At 41.8% G+C, this 20,135-nt stretch overlaps 1 protein-coding gene across 5 annotated transcripts in view; it reads right to left on the reverse strand.

The window, feature by feature from the left end:
• Nucleotides 1-79: 79 nt before the first annotated feature.
• nsd1b (nuclear receptor binding SET domain protein 1b) overlaps nucleotides 80-20,135 on the reverse strand; it is a 40,057-nt gene continuing 20,001 nt past the window's right edge. For 4 of the 5 annotated variants that reach the window (XM_063485062.1, XM_063485061.1, XM_063485060.1 and 1 more), the window contains 16 exons: nucleotides 14,028-14,070; nucleotides 12,898-13,142; nucleotides 12,677-12,814; nucleotides 12,193-12,316; nucleotides 11,224-11,424; nucleotides 10,960-11,139; nucleotides 8,883-9,039; nucleotides 8,589-8,794; nucleotides 8,391-8,503; nucleotides 7,864-8,010; nucleotides 7,263-7,385; nucleotides 7,054-7,170; nucleotides 3,136-3,277; nucleotides 2,929-3,035; nucleotides 2,645-2,846; nucleotides 80-2,446 (listed from right to left, as the gene is read on the reverse strand). In XM_063485062.1, coding sequence (XP_063341132.1) covers nucleotides 1,755-2,446; nucleotides 2,645-2,846; nucleotides 2,929-3,035; nucleotides 3,136-3,277; nucleotides 7,054-7,170; nucleotides 7,263-7,385; nucleotides 7,864-8,010; nucleotides 8,391-8,503; nucleotides 8,589-8,794; nucleotides 8,883-9,039; nucleotides 10,960-11,139; nucleotides 11,224-11,424; nucleotides 12,193-12,316; nucleotides 12,677-12,814; nucleotides 12,898-13,142; nucleotides 14,028-14,070 — 2,937 coding nt within the window. In that variant the 3' untranslated portion in view covers nucleotides 80-1,754. The remainder of the gene's footprint in view (nucleotides 2,447-2,644; nucleotides 2,847-2,928; nucleotides 3,036-3,135; nucleotides 3,278-7,053; nucleotides 7,171-7,262; nucleotides 7,386-7,863; nucleotides 8,011-8,390; nucleotides 8,504-8,588; nucleotides 8,795-8,882; nucleotides 9,040-10,959; nucleotides 11,140-11,223; nucleotides 11,425-12,192; nucleotides 12,317-12,676; nucleotides 12,815-12,897; nucleotides 13,143-14,027; nucleotides 14,071-20,135) is intronic. The other variant, XM_063485064.1, reaches the window with a different exon arrangement.

Here is a 20,135-nt window from a genome sequence, read left to right on the forward strand (position 1 = left end):
AAAGCATCCAAGTATCTCACAGATCTCTTTTCAGATTTATGATTATTAATCTCAAACCAAAAAAAGATACGAGCCACAAGATGCTTATTTCATGTCTTCTTATATATTTATATAGCAGTTGTTTTGACAGGTCAGTGGTTGAGATCTAACATAATTACACTGGAATGAGACATTTCTTGTTGGGCAACTGTAAAAAGGCATTAGTAGGGAAACTTGGCTCTCACAGGGGCGACATTGTTCCTTAAAAATATCTCCAAAGAAATACACTCTAAGGCATTGGCAGATAACACACAGACAATATTAAGCTTGAAGACGGAGCGAAACGTGGCAAGAACACATACCCAAGTGCAAGCGTGGTGACAGGAGTCCGCCGTTTCAAACGTTTTTGCTCCCTCCGAAAGACTTTTGTTTCCCCGAGCAGTGCGGGGGGTCAAGAACGAGGGAGGAGGGCACCGACCCCGCCGCTCTCCCTCCCTCCCTCGTCACCGTTTGTGCGTCACAGACCAGCGAATAAATAATGACTACAGAGCACAGCACACACACTGGAGCCAACTGAGTGCTACCTTTTCTTTCCGACTGCAAGGGCAAGGCTGAGCGTTCATTTCGCGTTGCACACCATTAGTTGATGGACGACGTGAGCCTGCAGTCCAACAACAGTGGAGCTGAACGTCCCAGGATGGCATGAAATCTTTCGCACTTTAACTTTCAAACAGTTAATCTTTTTTTTTTGGCATGAAATGTTCGAATCTAGAGTCTATTTGTAGCTGCAAACCAAATCTACATCTATTAAAAAACAGTTGATTCCATTATACTGCATTTTGTTTTTCCCAACAACACCAGGAAAGACAAAGTTGGCATGGTTAAGACTACTCCAGGCAGCCTGTCATATCTTCACCGGTAGTCCTGGATCTTGAAGCACCAACTAATTGATGTGAGTCATCATGAAGAACTGGAAATGGAGAGGAGACTGGATTTAATGTAAGCAACAATTAATATTTCCAGGTTATGGAGTCCTGTGTGTACGTTGACTCGGGCCTTTGTGGCAGGTGTTGCCAGCATCGTGCGTCCCGACAACTGGACCACAAGGGCGAGTTTAACTCCATTGGTTGGTTGTGGTGGTTCAACAGTGTTCAGATTAGAAAGAAAAGCTTTAAAAAGGACACAGAGAACTTCAGCTAGTTTAATTCTAGACAAATACAATGTTTTTCTGACACGGCCTCAAACTGCACGGATGTAAACATAATCCCGATTTAACTCAGTAGAAGTCACAAACCGAGCCCAGCTGTGACTCTCTTTTCTAGCATAAAACATCTGCCTCTAACTGCACAAAGCTTTATAGGACACCTGACCTACACCTCCAACAAACACGTGAGAAAACAAAACAAAAAAAGATGAAATGTGTTTCCAAGTCTCATGTTTGATGTCCCGGGTTCGGATAGTTTTTGTGCACTCGTAGCAGGTGTGTGGATGGAGGTAGGGAGTGATTACCAGGGTAAAAACTACATGTAATGCAAGCATAAATAAACTGCAAAATTGTTGGATGTGTGTCAGTGTATACATAAATTATATTATATTATATTTTTTATTTATAAACCTCACAATTTGTTTATTTTTTTAAATGTAGTTTTCTCCTAAAAGCCCTCCATACATCCAACTGAATACTGAACATTAACAGTGACTGTAACTGAGTAACCTCCATGTGCTTCCTCACTGTAGTGACTCTGTTGACTCTGTAAATAATGATCCTCTGTGCGTCACTCCTCTTCTTCTTCCTCCTCCTCCTCCTCCTCTTCTTCATCTTTGAGCTCCAGGTATTCGACCCCCTCCTCCTCCATTACCGTCTCTCTGTCGTCTTCACTAGTGTCTGATTTATGCCTCTCTGCATCACCCTCTTCCAACAGCTCCTCCTCCTCCTCCTCCTCTTCTTCAGCCAACAGGTCTTCCTCTAAGACATCCCTCTCCTCCTCATATGAGGAGATGGGCGAGTAGTGGGGGAGGTCGAACACGTGCGGGCTGCTGGGAGCATCAGAACTACTGGGAGGAGGCGACGTTGCAGGAGCTGCGACGGGAATAGTGATAGGTACTGGGATGGAAAAAGCAGGAAAGGACTCTGACGCGCACATGCCGGCACCGGTGCTTACGTCCCAGGCCCTCCTGGCAGTCGGGTTAACGTTGCAGGTAGTGTTAGTAGCAGAGGAGGGAATGACCGCCATGCCCAGCCCTGAGGTGAGGGGTGTGGGTTCGGATGTATACTCTCGGATCTCCCCTGCTTCTAGCGGCTCCCCGCAGGGGTCATGGGCACTACAGGACAGCTTGCCGTCCAGTTTGGAGATGAAGAGCAGGCCGTCACGGTGCTGGCAGCAGTAGGAACTGATGCACAGTTCGCAGAAGGACGCAGCCTCTTTACTGCATATGTCACACTGGTGCCACGGACATTCCCACCGACCTACAACAAACGCAAGAACATTTAGGAATCTTTATTTCACTCAGGACCACAATGCATATTCACAACAACATTTCCACCAGCTGTAATAAACATTTGGCGGAAGAGACCTGTTTTGGGACCATTCTATATTTTATTTTCATAAAAACTGGGCGATATTGTGTGCATTAGAGAAAATCCAAAATAAATTAAGTCCCTGACCTGCAGGCCTCTTGGTGAGGTTCAGGCAGTCTGCATGGTAAACCTTGGGACATCCAGGTTTTTTACATGACACCATCTGTCCTCCGTCTCCGCAGATGAAACACTCGTCCTCCCTTTCTTTGGTCAACACCACCTTTTTCTTCCTCTTGCCGTGACCTCTCCTCTTCAGCTTGCGATCTTTATCATCAGGCGGGGGGTTGTTCTGGTTCAGAGACCAGAGGAGTAGGTTATTCCCAAACAAACACAGGTCGTTATTAATTTTTGTGGCGTGTCCCTCCTCTCACCTTTGGCCTGAGGCCTAAGAAGCCGCTGCAGTTTGATGCTCCACATTTACACACCGTCTTCCTGTTGCCCAAACACTCCAGGTTGTAGTTGAAGGTGAGCTCTGTGCCTGAAAGGATAAACACAAATGAGTGAGAGCGGCTTGCTGGCATCACCAAACAACAAGATAGAAACAACTTCTATCTTCAGATCTGTAAGAGGCAGCGAACCTGCGGCAATGTCGATGAGAGCGAACAGTCCCACCCGGGTGTCACCGTTCACCGTCCACTTCTGCGTCTCACAGTTTGGCTGACAGCTGTGGTTCATGAAGCGTGCCTCGTTCCCCTTCGGCCCAGCATCAATGATCCGATCCTAAAACACAAAGTCATCCAACAAGAAATTAAATTAAACTTAATTACTGTATAGGTCTCTAGTTTGAAGGTGTAGCTATAACCTGTACTCAAACACAGGCCTGGCCATGAAATTTCCAAAGTGCCAAGAAAGCATCTAGTGCTGGTAACAGGGTTAAAACTACCAAACACACGATTTCGTTAGAAGCGCATTCATACCTATCAGGAGGTATTGATTGAAAAAAGAGACGGCAGGAAACAAGAGATGTAGGAAAGCCATTCATGTTCAGAGTCTTTACTCCAAAGCTGTTCTGTGTAAGTGAATAATTTTAGATCTTAATTAGATTTAATCTAACCATGTGGCAGTTTGCTATTGTTTTTTTTTTTTCTTAAACCATCATTTGGACCGCTTTAAATTATTCTGACTCTCCTGTGTTCCCTGTTAAGGCTCAAGTCCTTGGTTAATGTTAATGCACTTGTTATCTCTCCTCAGAACTATATCGACCACTTTATCCTCTATACTTGTGCGTGAAGCAAGCCGGACTTGCTGCAGTCTTCTCTTGAATGACACGTTGCAGCATAGAGCACAAACTAAACAAAGCAGGAACAGAGGAGCTTGAAAGAGAAACAAAGGGATTGCTGGTGTTTTTTTCCCCAGAACTCTGTGTTCCTTCAGTGAATTATCATAGAGATTCCTGTAATCATATATCTGCCTCCAGCTGTGAGGTGAAAAACTTCAATCAGAACCACTCGCTCAAAAAGAAAAGCGACACTACCAGCAGCTGTCATTCACACCTGGAAGCACGTGGAGGTGCATAACGAGCTGAAAGAATCATGCTCCATACTGAAGGTGATATGACCATCAGCTGACAGAGGAAAATATATCTTCCCTGGCTGGTTGGCAATGGCTCCTTGCCATTTGTAGACTTGTCTATAAACAGCTTTGCACTGTTTGTAGAGAAGTATGTCGCTCTATGGGTGACTGCAGCAATCAAAACAACTGGGTAACACACATTTTCCCTAACAACAGGTGGGTCGCTAGGCAAAGTTGGGGAGGCCACTAACTGAGCTCTGACCCAATGAGACTGCGGCCTTATTCACTTGATCCAACATGGCCACCATGATTGTCACACATTCATAATAACTGACAAGTTAATGTCATGTAGTGAGCGGCCACGTAGCTGCAAAACCTCAGTTAGTGCATTCTGTAGTCTTGAGTAGGGTTGCTCTTGAGATTAACAGCGTTTTCACAGTTATAGTTCATTTACTCTGGTCCAAATCAGTTAATGGTAGGGCTGTTCGATATAACGATATGTATCGGATGACGATATAAAAACGTCTATCGTTTCATTTTACGCTATCGTTTGTTTCGTGGTGTCGCAAAATAAACTGTTTGCGGCAATATTTTTTCATGATTTTGATGGTCACTGTAGTGGCTATATTAATTTCTTAAAGTTCTCTCTGTCTCTTATATTTAATATAACCACACTACGGAGCGACAATCGCCTGTTTTTATGCGTTGTCGTTAGCAACAACGACGGTAAAACCATCGCATGTCCGCCTGTTTATTTTCCACATAAACCTTTCACAATAAAGCTCAAGATCCTGTCGAGACTTTTCAAAATAAACTGAATCACGTGAACGAGGATGCAGAGTGTTTACAAATGTTTAAAAATGTATTGTTTCATGCATCGGTTAAAACACTGGACTCTGGGTACACGACGCCCTGCTGGAAACACTTCACGCAAGTCGAGCTGCCCGAGATTCACAGAATTTACAGAAAATGTTACATTTGTGTGATTTATATCGTTATCGGACGATAGATGTCTTATATCGGGATATGAGATTTTGGTCATATCGCACAGCCCTAGTTAATGGGTCTGTAAACTTGAAGTGTTTTCCTGTGGTTTGGTTTCTTTCCACGCAGTTATTAGGGAAGATATGATGAAACGATAATTTACATTTTACAGCTGGTTGCCAGCCCATACAGACCTTTGTACATCGAAGTTACCCTGTTGCATCCCAGAATGCAAAACATATGTGGCTACGGGAAGATGTTAATTTAAACTTCCAACGTTCACCTGGTAGTTGGTTGAGGTCTGATCACTTTCACACCATAAATGAATCGGTTAGGAACTGAATGAGACCCCCTCCTCCGAAGGGTCTTGGTGCGGTTGTTTTGCGATTAATGTGTACACACCTGCACAAGTGAACTGAACGTAACAGGCTAATGTATGGGCTCAAAATGTGGTCATAAATATTTTGTACTTGTAAATCAGTTTTGTGCTTGTAAATCAGGATTTGTATGTGTAAAAAATAATTTGTGTGTGTGTAAAAAAGATTTGTGTGTGTGTAAAAAAGATTTGTATGTGTAAAAAAGATTTGTGTGTGGACTTAGCCAAAAAACCCCTACAAGTTACAAGTACGCATTTTGACCCTATTTTTCTTCCTTTCATCTGATTGGTCAATGTCATGTCAATCACAAATGTAACAATCCAATCAGAGAACAGATGGGTTTGGCTGTCGGAGGGGCGCTTTTTTTTGAACTGCAGGTCTTTGAAGGGAATAAATGCCTTTTTACATGCCAACCCAGCGTTTTCCTTCATCACCACGAAGGAAAACAGTCTGTGGTCGTCCGAGTTTGGTGATTTTTGTGTCACAGGTCTACGTGTTTAATACAGGGACTTCCACAGCCTTTTCAACAGCGCTGCGGACCGCGGGGGGCGGGCAGTGTTTTGGAAATGACAGTCTTCATTACAAAGCTTTCTTCCTTATGAATTAGCATACAGGTTTTTATTGAACATTTGAAGAACTAGCAAAAAAACCCCAGAAACTCTTGTAGAGGACATAAAATCAGAGACAGAAACGACAAGGAGCAGGTGCATCTAGTACAGGTAGAGCTGCTGCAAAAACCCACAGAGCTCAGCAGCCAGCGCAACAAATTCTGGATCCTTTGCTTTTAGTTAGCATTAGCAGCACATCCTGCTTCCGATGTGAAAGGACTTTTATGCTGCACACTGTGACTCACAGCAATGGTCCCGGGTCAGCCCTGACTTTGTGTTAAACTAATCCTAAAGTAATAATGGTATTTCTAACCACTGACATACCACAACTTTATCCTTTCAACAGCTGCTGAAAATTAGCGGACCTAGCTGCTATCGGATATTTATATAGAGATCCTCCAGCTTCAAACTGTATTACCCTTCAAGGACCTGCAGTTCAAAAAAGTGCCCCTCCGACAGGCAAACCCATCTGTTCTCTGATTGGATTGTTACATTTGTGATTGACATGACATTGACCAATCAGATGAAAAGAAGAAAAATAGGGTCAAAATGCGTACTTGTAACTTGCAGGGGTTTTTTGGCTAAGTCCACACACAAAGCTTTTTTACGCACACACAAATCTTTTTTACACACACAAATCTTTTTTACGCACACACAAATCTTTTTTACGCACACACAAATTCTTTTTACACATACAAATCTTTTTTACACACACACAAATTCTTTTTACACATACAAATCTTTTTTACGCACACACAAATTCTTTTTACACATACAAATCTTTTTTACACACACACAAATTCTTTTTACATATACAAATCTTTTTTACGCACGCACAAATTCTTTTTACACATACAAATCTTTTTTACACACACACACACAAATTCTTTTTACACATACAAATCCTGATTTACAAGTACAAAACTGATTTACAAGTACAAAATATTTATGACCACATTTTGAGCCCATACTAATGTGAAAACACCCTAAAAACACACGTGGCTCTGAGCCGTACCTTGTCAAGAGTTAACATGTAGAAGTTACAGATGTTGTTGTCCTGAGCGTGTCTGATCCTCGACCTGCACTCCTCCTCATCGATCACCTCCCCGACATACTCGCTCACAAACTGACCCTGAGAGAACAAACACATACAGGAAACATGGATCATTCACTCCCGGCTTATGATGGGAATTTCAGCAGCAACAGCAGCAGCACTGCAGTTACCTTCTTAATGTCGTGGACACAGCGGAGCCCCCAGCCTCGAGACAGCGTCCTAAAGATCTCTACTTGGCTGTACTGACGCTTGGTGAACGCCTGGTTGAGGCACCGCTCGGCCGCCGGGCAAACCTGCAAGTAAAGAAGCGGCCTCGGTCAGATACTCGACACCTGGCTGCAAAGTCCAGGGCAGGCAGCCAGGGAGCCGCTAAAGATCCCGATTCAACTTTAGAAGATCTGGAGCAATACAACTATTACGTCTTAGCCCCACTAAACTCCAGTTGGTAAAGTACAGCTATTGGTGGCAGCATAGTAGATTTTTAAACGCATTTCTTAACATCCTGAATGTAGAAAATTTCAATAAATAAGTAAAAACACTTGGACCTTGTACAATAAAATTCTAGAAAAAAATTAAACCAAACTAACTGGATTAAAATTTGAAAAATGTTTTCACAAATATTTGTAGAAGCAGTCTGTATGATTTGATACACCTGTGGCCATCGAAGTGACTGGAACACCTGAATTCAATGATTTGGATCAGTCAGTGAATACTTTTGGCAACATAGTCCATCTGTAGCTGTGCATGAGCGTGATGAAGGAGTTTCGGTACCTGTGGATGGCATTCGTAGAGCAGCATGCGGTTGATACACTCGGAGTCCATCCCACATGGACTATCATCTGTCTTCTTGCAGTTACAGCGGGGGATCTCTGAGAGGTCGGCAGTGAAGATCTGAACCTTTCCTATTGGTCGATTAACCTGAATGAGTCAGAAGGGTGTGCATCACTCATCACTGAGCATTACAATCAAACCTCATTGTTTAAGTCAACTTATGAAGAAAGCTTTTTACAGTTTCTTTGTGGTTTAAGTACACTAATGCTCTGTGTCCAAATGATTTGACACCACGTATGAAAAAGCTTGAATTCCTTTGTTTCAGTAAGTAACAGTGGGTAAGTCACAGCAGCTGGAGATGTTTCACTTTAAAACAAAGTCTAGCTTAATTAAAAACGCAATTAAAGACCAAAGTCTGGAGCTCAATTTGATGTCTTTTAACTTTTGGAGAAGAAGAAGAAGAAATGTGCAGTATAAAAGCATTAAAAGACAACAGCATGATTTCAAAGTAAAGGCACCTCCTTTACCTTAATGTGTTTGTATGGAGGAGGCTTCCTGTCATTCTTCCTGTCCTCTTGAAGCTGCCGAAGCTCCTTCTCCGCCTGCAGCTCACGGAACCGCACAGCCGCCTCCTCCAAAGCTGAGGAAGGACGTCAAAAGTCAGCGATCGGAAACACAAACCATGATATCAAACCGATCAAAGGACGAATTTTACTTTTGCCTACCTTTTTTGTAGGTCGCATCAACCCCTTTCCCCATCTTTTCTTTGCTGTTGGCGTCCACATCCATGTAAGGGAAGACTCTGGCCTGGTAGGTCCACAGGTAGTCGTTGGAGCCGAAGAAATGAACAGGGAACTCGCCGACATCATGCCTCATTCTCTGGATGTTTTCTGGGATTGTTTTGGGATGGCTGACCTCTGCCGGCCACCACCTTATGGAGCAGAAAATGGGAGAATAAAGGATTTGATGACGTGTGTCTGACTTTTCCGATTTAAAAGACTCTGTGGGTCATAGCTGACCTGTAGCGCCCAACTTTGACCCATACAATGTCTTTATAGCGAGGCTTCTTCCCGGCCTTGCAGTCGTTGCAGTACCAGCTGCCTTTGGGCATCTCGATGTTCAGACACTCCCGATGAAATGCAGCAGGACAGGACTCACAGCAGAGTAGGCTGCCCCCTGGAGCACAGGAGGAGGGACAGCATTGAATTAACCTCTCATCAATGAATCATTTATACTGTACATCTTTAGTGTCTTTGTGAAGTTTGGCTGCTTATGTTTGCTGAAATATTCACACAGGCCATTACAGCCTCTTTTAGCTTACTGCTTTGGTTTTTGGACGCCCTTTTTCAATTCACTTATGTTTATGACAATGTTTCCTAGCTTATTTGAATTATAATTTAACATAAACAAAATCAAAATTAAAAACCAGTGTGTAAAAAAACAAAAAACAAAGTTAACTCATAATGCAGTAGCTTGTAGAGGCACCTTCAGTAGCAATAACTTGAATTGTTTTTGGTATGACCTTATCAGTCTCTCATATCATTGTGGAGAAATTTTGGCTCATTTATCTTTACAACATTGCTTCAGTCCATTGAGGTTCAGTTGTTGCACAGCTCTCTTAAAGTCTCAGTATTTAAATCAGGTTAAGGTTTGGACTTTGAGTATGACATTGCAGGACCTGTTGTAGATTTGCTGCTGTGCCTGGGATCATTTTCCTGTCACATGACCCCAATTTCACCCAAGCTTTAGCTGTCAGACGGCTGATCTCACATTTAGTCCTATATGTACTCTGTATGTATACAGAGGAGTTTATGGTTGGCTCAATGACTTTAAGGTCCTGTTGCTGTAAAACAAGCCCAAATCATCACGCTTCCACCATCGTGCTTGACAGCTGGTATAAGATGTTTAAGCTGATTGGTTTGTTTGGTTTTTGCCCAATTCTGCACCTCACATTCTTGTGGTTTGTTCAGATCCGACTTATGCGAAAACTGAGCTGTGGTGCCATGTTCTTTCTCCTACAAACCTCTCAAAACAAGCCATACTTGTTCATTCTTTTTTCAAATTGTACCATTAAGAACTTCAGGTGAGGCCTTGAGAGTCTGACATGCAGCTCTTGGGCTTTTTGCAGTTTTGCTAAACAATGCATAGTTTAACGTTGGGGTAAATTTGCTGGAATGTCCACTTCTGGGAAGTTTGGCAGCTGTGTTCAGTTTCTACTTGTGAATGATCGTTCTCACCGTAGAATGATGGTCTTTAAATTGTTTGGAAATCTACTTGTAACCCTTCCCAGACAGATAGGCAGTAACAACTGCTTCTCTAAGATCATTACTTGGCTTGGCTACCACAGAGTCTGCGGGACTCTGTGGTGATTTTGTGGGAGTCTGTTGGACTCTGTGGCACTATCCCACTGGGGATAGTAAACAAGGAGACACTGGAAAATACCAAATTTTCCAGAACACCTGCCAGAGCAGACCAAAATTGGGAACTTCCATTCCTAAAAAGTGAGAGCTCCCAAGAGCCTTGGGTCTTTGATTATGTCCAAATTAGTCTATGGCCTAACCCTTTCTGGGTGCTTTATGTCTATTTTACTTCAATTTTGTCCATGTTTTTAAATGTATTAAAACTGTATTTCACTAAACGCTTTTCTGCCTGTTGAGGCTGCATCTCCAGTGGATTTTGCATGTTTTTGGACCAGTTTGAAACAGTTTGAAAGTCTACCTTAGAGCAGAAATTTGGTCTTCAGCTCTAGCCTTTGAAACAACGATGATGATGAATTAAACAAAAATCTTAGTTCTTGTGGAAACAATAAAAGGTATTCTTAAGTTTTTCATACACTAATTCTGGATTTTGGTTCAGTTTTTGTTAAATAAATAATGACAGTGACATATGCCACATGTTGGTGTTCGTAAAATACTTCGTGAGAACCAGATGATTTGTTAATATATCCGGACACATAAAACCTTACCTGTACTTTATTTTCCACCTGACTGTAATTCGTAACCATAACGTGAACTAAAATATAAATCTGAGGTGAAGGAAACCGCTCGGCAACAAAACCAGTTTAGTGTGGTCTGGAGTTTCCTTTAGCATCTGTACCTTCAGTGCAGACAAAGCACCAGCTGACGTTCACGTGTTCGTGATTCTTGACGCCGCGGCGGGGGGTGAAATGGTTGGGACAGACAATGCTGTTGTTGGATAGTACAACACTGCCCGCTGCCATACAAAGATCTGTAGCGTGATAGGCGACCGGGCAGCGCACGCAGCGTACCAGCCGACCTGCAGACATAAACAGGAGAGTAAATGCCACAGTGCAAGACAGGTGATTACAGCGAAGGTGCGGTCTGAGCGTCCTCTGATTACCTTTAGAGATGTTGGAGCTGTTGGGATTAGCGATGAAGCAGGTGAGGCAAACGTGGATGGAGCAGCGGAAACCTCTGTTCACGGGTACGGTCGGGGCGTAGTTGGCGATGCACTCGCCGTGATAAAACTTCCCACACACAGGGATCATGCAGCGCCGCACATCCTCACCGCGCTTTTTACACACAAAGCAGGTGTGGATGCCTGGACACAGGAAAAGTCACAGGTTTAAATGATCACCTAAAAAATATATATCTTCATGTTAATTTAACAAAATGAAAACAGCAGATAACAAGTGGCCTCAATTCTCCCTCTAATCGCTTCCAGAATGCAATGAACACAAATGACTGGGAAAATATATATAAATAAAACTATAATTCCTAATAAAACTATGATTATTTTAACAATTCTTTTTAAATCTGTTTTTAATTGTGAACTATTTGTTTAAAACGTCCCATGCTAGACATGATTTCAATACTAAAAATGTCAAATTTTTGGAAACGTTTTTCCATTGTATGAACAAAAATAAATAAAATGGCAAACATGACAGGCATTTTTTTTACAAAATTATAAAAAAATAATAATTATTTAATGATTGCCAAAACAGACTAAAAAGTCTTACAAACAGAAATAAAATTGAAACCAAAAATAAAGAAAATTTTGAAAACTAAAATAAATAATAACAATAAATAAATTTGCGTAGTGGTCTATGTGTAGTGGTTTACATAGATTCCCAGTTTGATCCCGGGCGAAGACACAAAAAATAAAAAATAAAAGTCCGCCCACTGCGGTGACCCCTTGTGGATTAAGGCAACATGGGGAGTGAAGAAATATCCAAACGCTTGGATATTTAGATTAGACTTTACAGTGTGACCTTTCATTTTGTAGTGATTTTTACATTTGGAAAATTCACATATCAAGAATTAAATTATAGGCTCTACTGACATCAGGGAACAGCTGTTAAGTTTATACCTGATTTGCACTCTGGACAGACAAACTTCCCCTTCGGTGCTTCGGCCAGAGATATGCAGGGTAGGTGGAAAGCGCCACAACACTGACCCTCACAGAGCAGCAGCTCCCCGGTCTTCTCACACACCTGAGCAGAGATCATACCATAATGAGAATGACTCAGAGAGAGGGAACTTTACGTCTTATGTATGCATGGTTTGCGAGGTGGATATGAAGGCTTCAGAGTTTTTAGAGGACAACATCTAATGTCTGGCAATGTTGTTTAGATCTAACCATAAAGTAATGAACTGAACAGAAATGGAAGCTGTGATAAAATGTTTGAATACAGGTTTCACCCTAGCAGTAGCAGCAGAGAAGTGGCTGTAGAGCTTCTTGTAAAGACACAAGTAGCGTTCTAATCTATCACTGCTAAAATGAAACCTTTTCTTATGGAGTTTCTGGACACATCTCTAAGGATCTTTTTGTCACTAAACTGCTGAAAGCTCACCTGACATATGTTCTCCTTCATGGAAGCCGGTCCTCCTCGATCCCCTATGATCTTCCTCGTAGGTAAAAGTGAGTCGTCACACAGTGACAAGTCGTCCTTCATGGAGGAGAAACTGTTGTCCAGGCTGGATGGTTCACCCTGAGGAGACAAAGCAGGACTTTGCTGTTGCATAGCAACAATTTTAACTATTACTGTACGTAAAAAAAGTAAAGCTGACTAACCTCTGACTCTGCTCCGTCCTTTTTGATGTCCTCGGCTTTACCGTCATCTGGTTGAGGGGCGTCGACATCGGCTGGTGCCGTCTCCTCCTGTCCGGGTTCTGGCGAAGACTGCTCTGGAGCAGAAGGTGCAGGAGTGCTGGTCTGAACCAAAGGTGTGGGTGTACAGAGGTCAGAGGTCGTCGCCGGTGTGGACTCTGATGCTGGAAGTGGCTTACTCTTTGATTTTAGCGGTGGTGCTGAGCAGTCTGTGTGGAAGAAAACCATATTTGAAACAGTAAGACAGAAAAACTAGCTTTTCAAGATTTTCAACTCATAACAACAAGGACTTCCTCTTAGCATCATATTAAATTACATTAACTGGGCAGATTATATATGCTTGGCTGTAAATTCATCTGGACTCCTTAGAGCGTATTTTAGTTGGCTGCTTTCCCAAATTTAATTTAAAAGGAAAAAAAGAAAATCTGGTGACTTGGAAGTTTTTTTTATTGGTAACTTCTTCTTCTTCTGTGTCATAAAATGTTTGAAACCCACTGAACAAATAATGTAATTACACTTTATAGATTTAACATGTACACAATGATTATTTTATGTCATTTACAACAATTACTTATTATATTTTCTCCTTTCTAAATCTGCTGCTTTTTCCACTCATGTTTTGTTTGTTTGTTTTCTAAGCCAACACTAACACTGACCTATGAGTCAGTCAAGCATAAATATACAAAACTCAAGGGATGATGTGTGTCGTGTCGACATATAACAGATAATTTAGTAAAGCACTAATTCTAAATTGTATCTCTGGACACTTTGTTACTAGCGGTCACAAAAACACTATTTGTTCTCATTTCTTTAATTAAAACTATGGAAAATACCAAAGACAACAGCCTCACAGACATAAAATTGTATTTTTACACTATTAAGGTGATTCCCAAAGAGTTAAAAACTGGGCAAGTGGAGGAGAAGAAGAAAAAGTGGCACATGAGTAAAAATCCTCTGATCTAGCATGTCTTTATAAGCCTGCCTCTAATACAGATATAAGCTTGCTACCTACTGTTAAGTTAAATAAAATTAGTCCTGGATGAGATACCGCACACTACAGTGTAATTTAGAAGGCTTTACGAAAACTCACTGACCAGATTGAGGAGTTGGAGGTGGATTAGTCTTCAGTGTTTTGACCTGGAACAAAGAGGAACACTGTCAAAAATGACTGCAGTTAAACCAACATTGTTTTAGTCTATCAAACAAACAAAAAAAGTCTAGCTCAAGTGTTTCTTTTTTCCTTTGTTTGTAGCTCTTATCTGCAATTCTCAAAGGCATTTTGAGGCTAGGATACTCCATCCATGCCCATCCATCCATCGTTTATTCCAGCCAGGTTGGAAAGGGCATTAGTCTGAGATGAAATGCCCACACCTCCTCCAGCTCTTCTCGGGGGACACTCAGATCCCAAGCCAGTGGAGAGACATAATCCCTCCAGCATGTAGGACAAGCCCAAAACACTTAATCTAGGAGATGTCCTGGAGGCATCCTAGTCACATGGCTGATCCAACTCAACTGGCTCATTTCGATGTGTACGAATCAACAGCTGTACCCTGAGCCCCTCCTGAGTGATTGAGTCCTGTCTCTAAAGGTGAGCCCAGCCTCTCTTCAGAGCCTTTTCAACACTTGTATCTGTGATCTTAATCTGCTCTCGCTTCACCACAGAAAACTGGATTTATGCACCAGTCCATCTGTTGATCTCCATCTCCGTCTTGTCTCACTTGTGAACAAGACCACGAGAGAGCTCTGGGAGAAACTTCAACCTCAAGTAGAGGCTCCACGCATCTCTTGCTGGGGAAACTGGGGGTGCTCATCTACACGATATCAGTTCTAAAGACATTCTTAGGAGTGATACTTCTTTAGAACACATTATAATACAATTTAAAAACAAATAAATTCAATTAAAAACAAATTTTCTCTTCTTTTTTAATCTTTAAAGGCACTTTTGGCTCTATAAAATTGTTTATCTGCTTTTTTTTTTAACTACACAATAATCTGAAATAATCTGATCATCTCATAGTCTCAGCTTCATTTCCACAGCATTCACAGCATAAATCCTTTAGTTGTATTATTTATACTTATGTTTGTTATTTATAACTCAAAGCAAAGCTTACACAAAATTAAATACACTTCATTATTTGAAAACCCCAGACTTTAAGAAGCTCTTAACATAATGTGTGTTTAGATGCGCTTAACTAAACATCTTAACTAAACACGTGTGGGAGGATTAACCCTCCATCATCTCTTAAACGCTGGAATGACTGGAAACACTCAACCGGTGCTTATGTTTGTGACCGAAGGCCAATCAAACATCCCTACGTTGTTTTTATTGGACTGAAAAAGGATTCTAATGTTTCTAATGCCCGTGGTGCAGTGCTATTTATTTAAGTAGCACAGTGCATCGGTCATGCATTTGCCTACATGCACATTGGTGTTTCTAAGGTTTTTTCAACACAGTGGCAAGTTTCTATTATTTGACCATAACTGAACATCAACTATGACCAAACATCAGACTGAATTTAGGAAGGTAAAGTCATCTGTCTGACCATCAGATCATCAGTTCTTACATGCTGCTTACAACTCTCTCCACCTTGGATCATCAGAGATATCTCTCACAGCTCAGGTGGAGGCAGGATTCATCCGGAGGAGAAACTATTCCAAACTATTCCACCCTATAAACCTGAAATCTGCACTACAGCTGACCTGAATGGTGTGCAGAAAAATCCTATACTCCAAACTGAGATTCAGGCCTCAGGACCTCACACAGTCCCCACCTATTTCTAACAAATGAGTTCACGGTTATAGTAAAGCATTCTGAGTCTCCTTCAGCCTCCTCTCATTTATTTTAACTGCCACACTGTTTTCAGAGAGAAACACCTGTAAAATCCTAACTTACACCGATTCATTTTGTTGTTTTTGTTACAAAGGATGTGCGGTAAGAACACTAAAGTCCTCTGCTTTCCTAAGGATATGGTCAACAACCTGAAGGAGAGAATTCTTCAGATTGCAGATGAATACCCAACTGTGACAAATATTGTTCTGCATACAGGGTCAAACGATGTGTCCAAACAACAGTCGGAGATTCTGAAACGGGACTTTACTGGATTATTAAATACTGTAAACTCTCTGAATGCAGCTGTATTCATCAGTGGGCCTGTACCGCCCGTCAGAGGAGGAGACGAGAGATTCAGCAGATTGTTTGCACTGAATAAATGGCTTATATCAGCATGTACTGACCACTCAGTGCATTTTATCAACAACTTTAATATTTTTTGGGAACGCAGGCATCTGTTTAAAGCAAATGGATTTAATTTTAACAAGTCAGGGGTGAAACTGTTCACCTCCAACTTGTTTTATTCCATACGTCATCCATCTGTGCTTGGTGCCAAGGCTGAGATAAACGAGGAGTTATCTAATAAAGAGGAACAAACAGTACTCCAAGAACAAACAAAGCCCAGCAGAAACCTTGAGGAGGAGCTCCATCTGCCCCCACCCGGGAAGAGCCTCAGAAAGGAGAGACATCTGAGGCAAGAAGAGGGGTCCCTATTTGCCTCCACCTCTCTCAACAACACCAACGACCAGGACCAGGGACCACGACCTTCCCCATTCCCCCAAACCCCTGACAGGCCATCACCCTCCTCCCCCTCCCTTTCTCCCTCCTCCCCACACCTGAAATTCACTGAGGAGATGATGGAGCGGGTCAATGCTGGGCTCAGATCTACCCCCCGGCCCAATCCCTTTTTGTCCCCCATTAACCCCCCACCAGAGCAGCCAAAGGTTCGCCATCGAGCCCCGCCCTCAACAGTTACACTGCGCAGCCTCGCCGCCCTTAGTTCCTCCTTACCACCTTCATGCTCTGTCTCCGCAGTCTGATGTGTGATGTGTGGAGGGTCCGGGCTGCGAGGATTATGACAGTGGTGACTTTTCCCAGGAGAAGCTGGGACCCTGTTTATTAGAAGGTTTCAAAATTTCTGTACTTTTAGGTGACAGAAGGAGACGTGTGGCCTGGTCAAAACACAAAGAGCTGCACTCTAAAAGATCTTTAAATGTAGTAAACATACCTTGTGTGCCACAGACTGCTCCCAAACACGAGGGGGCAAATAATACCTCTAAAACACTTAAGTTGGCTTTATTAAACGTTAGATCTTTAGCTGGGAAAACATTTTTAATTAATGATTTAATCACTGAGCACAGCCTTGATTTTATGTTTTTAACTGAAACTTGGTTGGACCAAAGTAACAGTGGAGCTGTTCTCATCGAGACGACCCCTCCTAACTACAGTTTTATCAGTGAGGCCAGGGTGAGCAGGAGAGGAGGAGGGGTTGCCGTCTTATTTAATGAATCATTTCAATGTAAGCAGCTATCTCCTGGAAGTTTTCAGTCTTTTGAATATGTGGCGTTACAGCTGAAGGCTCCATCCAAAGTTGTGTTTCTTAATGTTTACAGGCCTCCCAAATACTGCACAGACTTTTTTAATGACCTCAGTGAACTGCTGTCTGTGATCTGTGTTGATTTCGACTGTGTAATTATTGTTGGGGATTTTAACATCCATGTGGACAACCCTCAGGACAAAGGGACTAAAGACCTGAGTAACACTCTGGGCAACTTTGGGCTGACTCAGCATGTAACAGAGGCCACACATAATAGAGGACACACTCTTGACCTACTGATCTCCAAGGGCCTGAGCATTTCAAAGGTTACTGTGTCTGATGTGGGCCTGTCTGATCATTACTGTGTTTTCTTTGAAAGTAAAATCTCAGCCCACACAAATATATCAACAGCAGTGATCACAAAACGGTGTATAACTGAACACAGTAGTGAGATCTTTAACCAGGTCTTCCCATTAACACCTGACCTGTCCAGAGGTTCAGTCAATGAGCTCGTCACTAGCTTCAATGCTAAAATGTTAAATGTAATGGACACTATTGCTCCCATTAAGGTGAAGGTTATCTCTGGAAGGAAGAAGTCTCCATGGAGAAACTCCACACTGGTGAAAAATGAAAAAAGAGAGTGTAGGAAAGCTGAGCGCAGATGGAGAAAAACAAACCTCCAGGTTCATTATGACATCTATAAAGAGAAACTTCACAATTATAATTTACAACTGAGGAGTGCAAGGAGGTCCTACTTCTCTGACATCATCATCAAAAACAGTCATAACGCTCGGGTCCTATTTTCTACAGTTGACAGGCTAACAAACCCTCCTGTGTCAGTGGCAGCTGAACTTCATTCGACCATGGCCTGCAATGACTTTGCCAAATTCTTCACAGAAAAGATCCAAAAGATTAGACAAGCAATTGGTACATCAACAGCAGATCCAGGACATGTACTGTGTCCACCAAAAAACTGTTTAAACACCATCAAACAGTTTCACCCTATTAACAGCAAAGACCTGGAGGACATCTTAGGTCAACTGAACTCCTCCTCCTGCTGTTTAGATGTCCTGCCAACAAGTTTTTTCAAAAAGGTCTCAAAGACTTTGGAGTCAGACCTGTTACAGATCATCAACCTTTCTTTAATGTCAGGTGTGTTTCCAGAATCACTAAAAACTGCTGTAATTAAACCTATACTGAAAAAGGACAATCTTGACAAGACACAAATGAATAACTACAGGCCGATCTCAAACCTCCCATTTTTAAGTAAGATCATTGAAAAAGCAGTTTCTCAACAGCTCAATTACTTCTTAACACAGAATAACTGCTATGATGCCTTCCAGTCAGGTTTTAGACAGAACCACAGCACTGAAACCGCTCTGACCAAAGTGTTTAATGACATATGTTTGAATACAGACAGTGGAAAAATGTCAGTCTTAGTTTTACTGGATCTCAGTGCAGCATTTGATACAGTTGACCACAACATATTACTCAAACGACTGGAGAACTGGGCAGGTCTTTCAGGAACTGTACTAAACTGGTTCAAAACATACTTAGAAAACAGGAAATACTTTGTATCAATAGGTAACTTCACATCTGAGCAGACAAGTATCACATGTGGAGTTCCCCAAGGTTCCATCTTGGGACCCCTTCTGTTTAACATCTACATGCTCCCACTGGCACAGATTATAAAGAACAACAAAATAAACTATCATAGCTACGCAGATGACACACAAATATATATCACAATGTCACCAGGAGACCGAGGCCCTGTACAGGCTCTTGGTAAATGCATTGAGGAAATTAATGACTGGTTGTGCCACAATTTTCTGCAGCTAAACAAAAACAAAACTGAAGTAATAGTCTTTGGTGCCAAAGAAAAACGATTACAGGTCACCAGAGAACTTCAATCTATACACCTAAAAACCACCAACCAGGCGAGAAATTTGGGTGTAGTGATGGATGCAGACCTAAACTTAGAAAAACACATTAAGACAATAACAAAATCGGCTTACTATCACCTCAAGAATATTTCAAGGATAAAAGATCTGATGTCTCAACAGGACCTGGAAAAACTAGTCCATGCATTCATCTTTAGCAGGCTTGATTACTGTAACAGCATCTTTACAGGTCTACCTAAAAAATCAGTCAGACAACTACAGCTCATTCAGAACTCTGCTGCTAGAGTCCTCACTAAGACCAAAAAAGTGGACCACATCAGTCCAGCTCTTAGGTCTTTACACTGGCTGCCTGTCCGTCAGAGGATAGACTTTAAAGTTCTGATGCTGGTTTATAAAGCTCTGAATGGTTTAGGACCAAAATACATCAGTGACCTCCTGACCCAGTATGAACCTTCCAGATCCCTCAGGTCATCTGGATCCGGTTTTTTATCAGTTCCCAGAGTCAGAACCAAACACGGAGAAGCTGCATTCAGCTTTTATGCTCCATATATCTGGAACAAACTCCCAGAAAGCCTCAGATCAGCTGAAACACTCAGTTTATTTAAATCCAGGTTGAAGACTCACCTGTTCTCAGCTGCTTTTGAATAAAGCACCAAATCCACACTTTTAAGCTTAAATTTCAAAACTTACATTTTAACTACTGACTTTATCTACTGTTCTGATTTTATCTACTGTTCTGATTTTATCTACTGTTTTGATTTTTGATTTTAAATACTGTTTTGTTTGTTTGTTTGTTTGTTTGTTTGTTTGCTTGTCTTAATCAATTTTAAATCGTGCTTTTTATTTGTTTTTGTTTTTAATGTCTCTGTAAAGCACTTTGAATCACCTTGTTGTTGAATTGTGCTATATAAATAAACTTGCCTTGCCTTGCCTT

Source organism: Pelmatolapia mariae, linkage group LG10_11 (genome assembly GCF_036321145.2).
Source record: "Pelmatolapia mariae isolate MD_Pm_ZW linkage group LG10_11, Pm_UMD_F_2, whole genome shotgun sequence".
Taxonomy (NCBI): domain Eukaryota; kingdom Metazoa; phylum Chordata; class Actinopteri; order Cichliformes; family Cichlidae; genus Pelmatolapia; species Pelmatolapia mariae.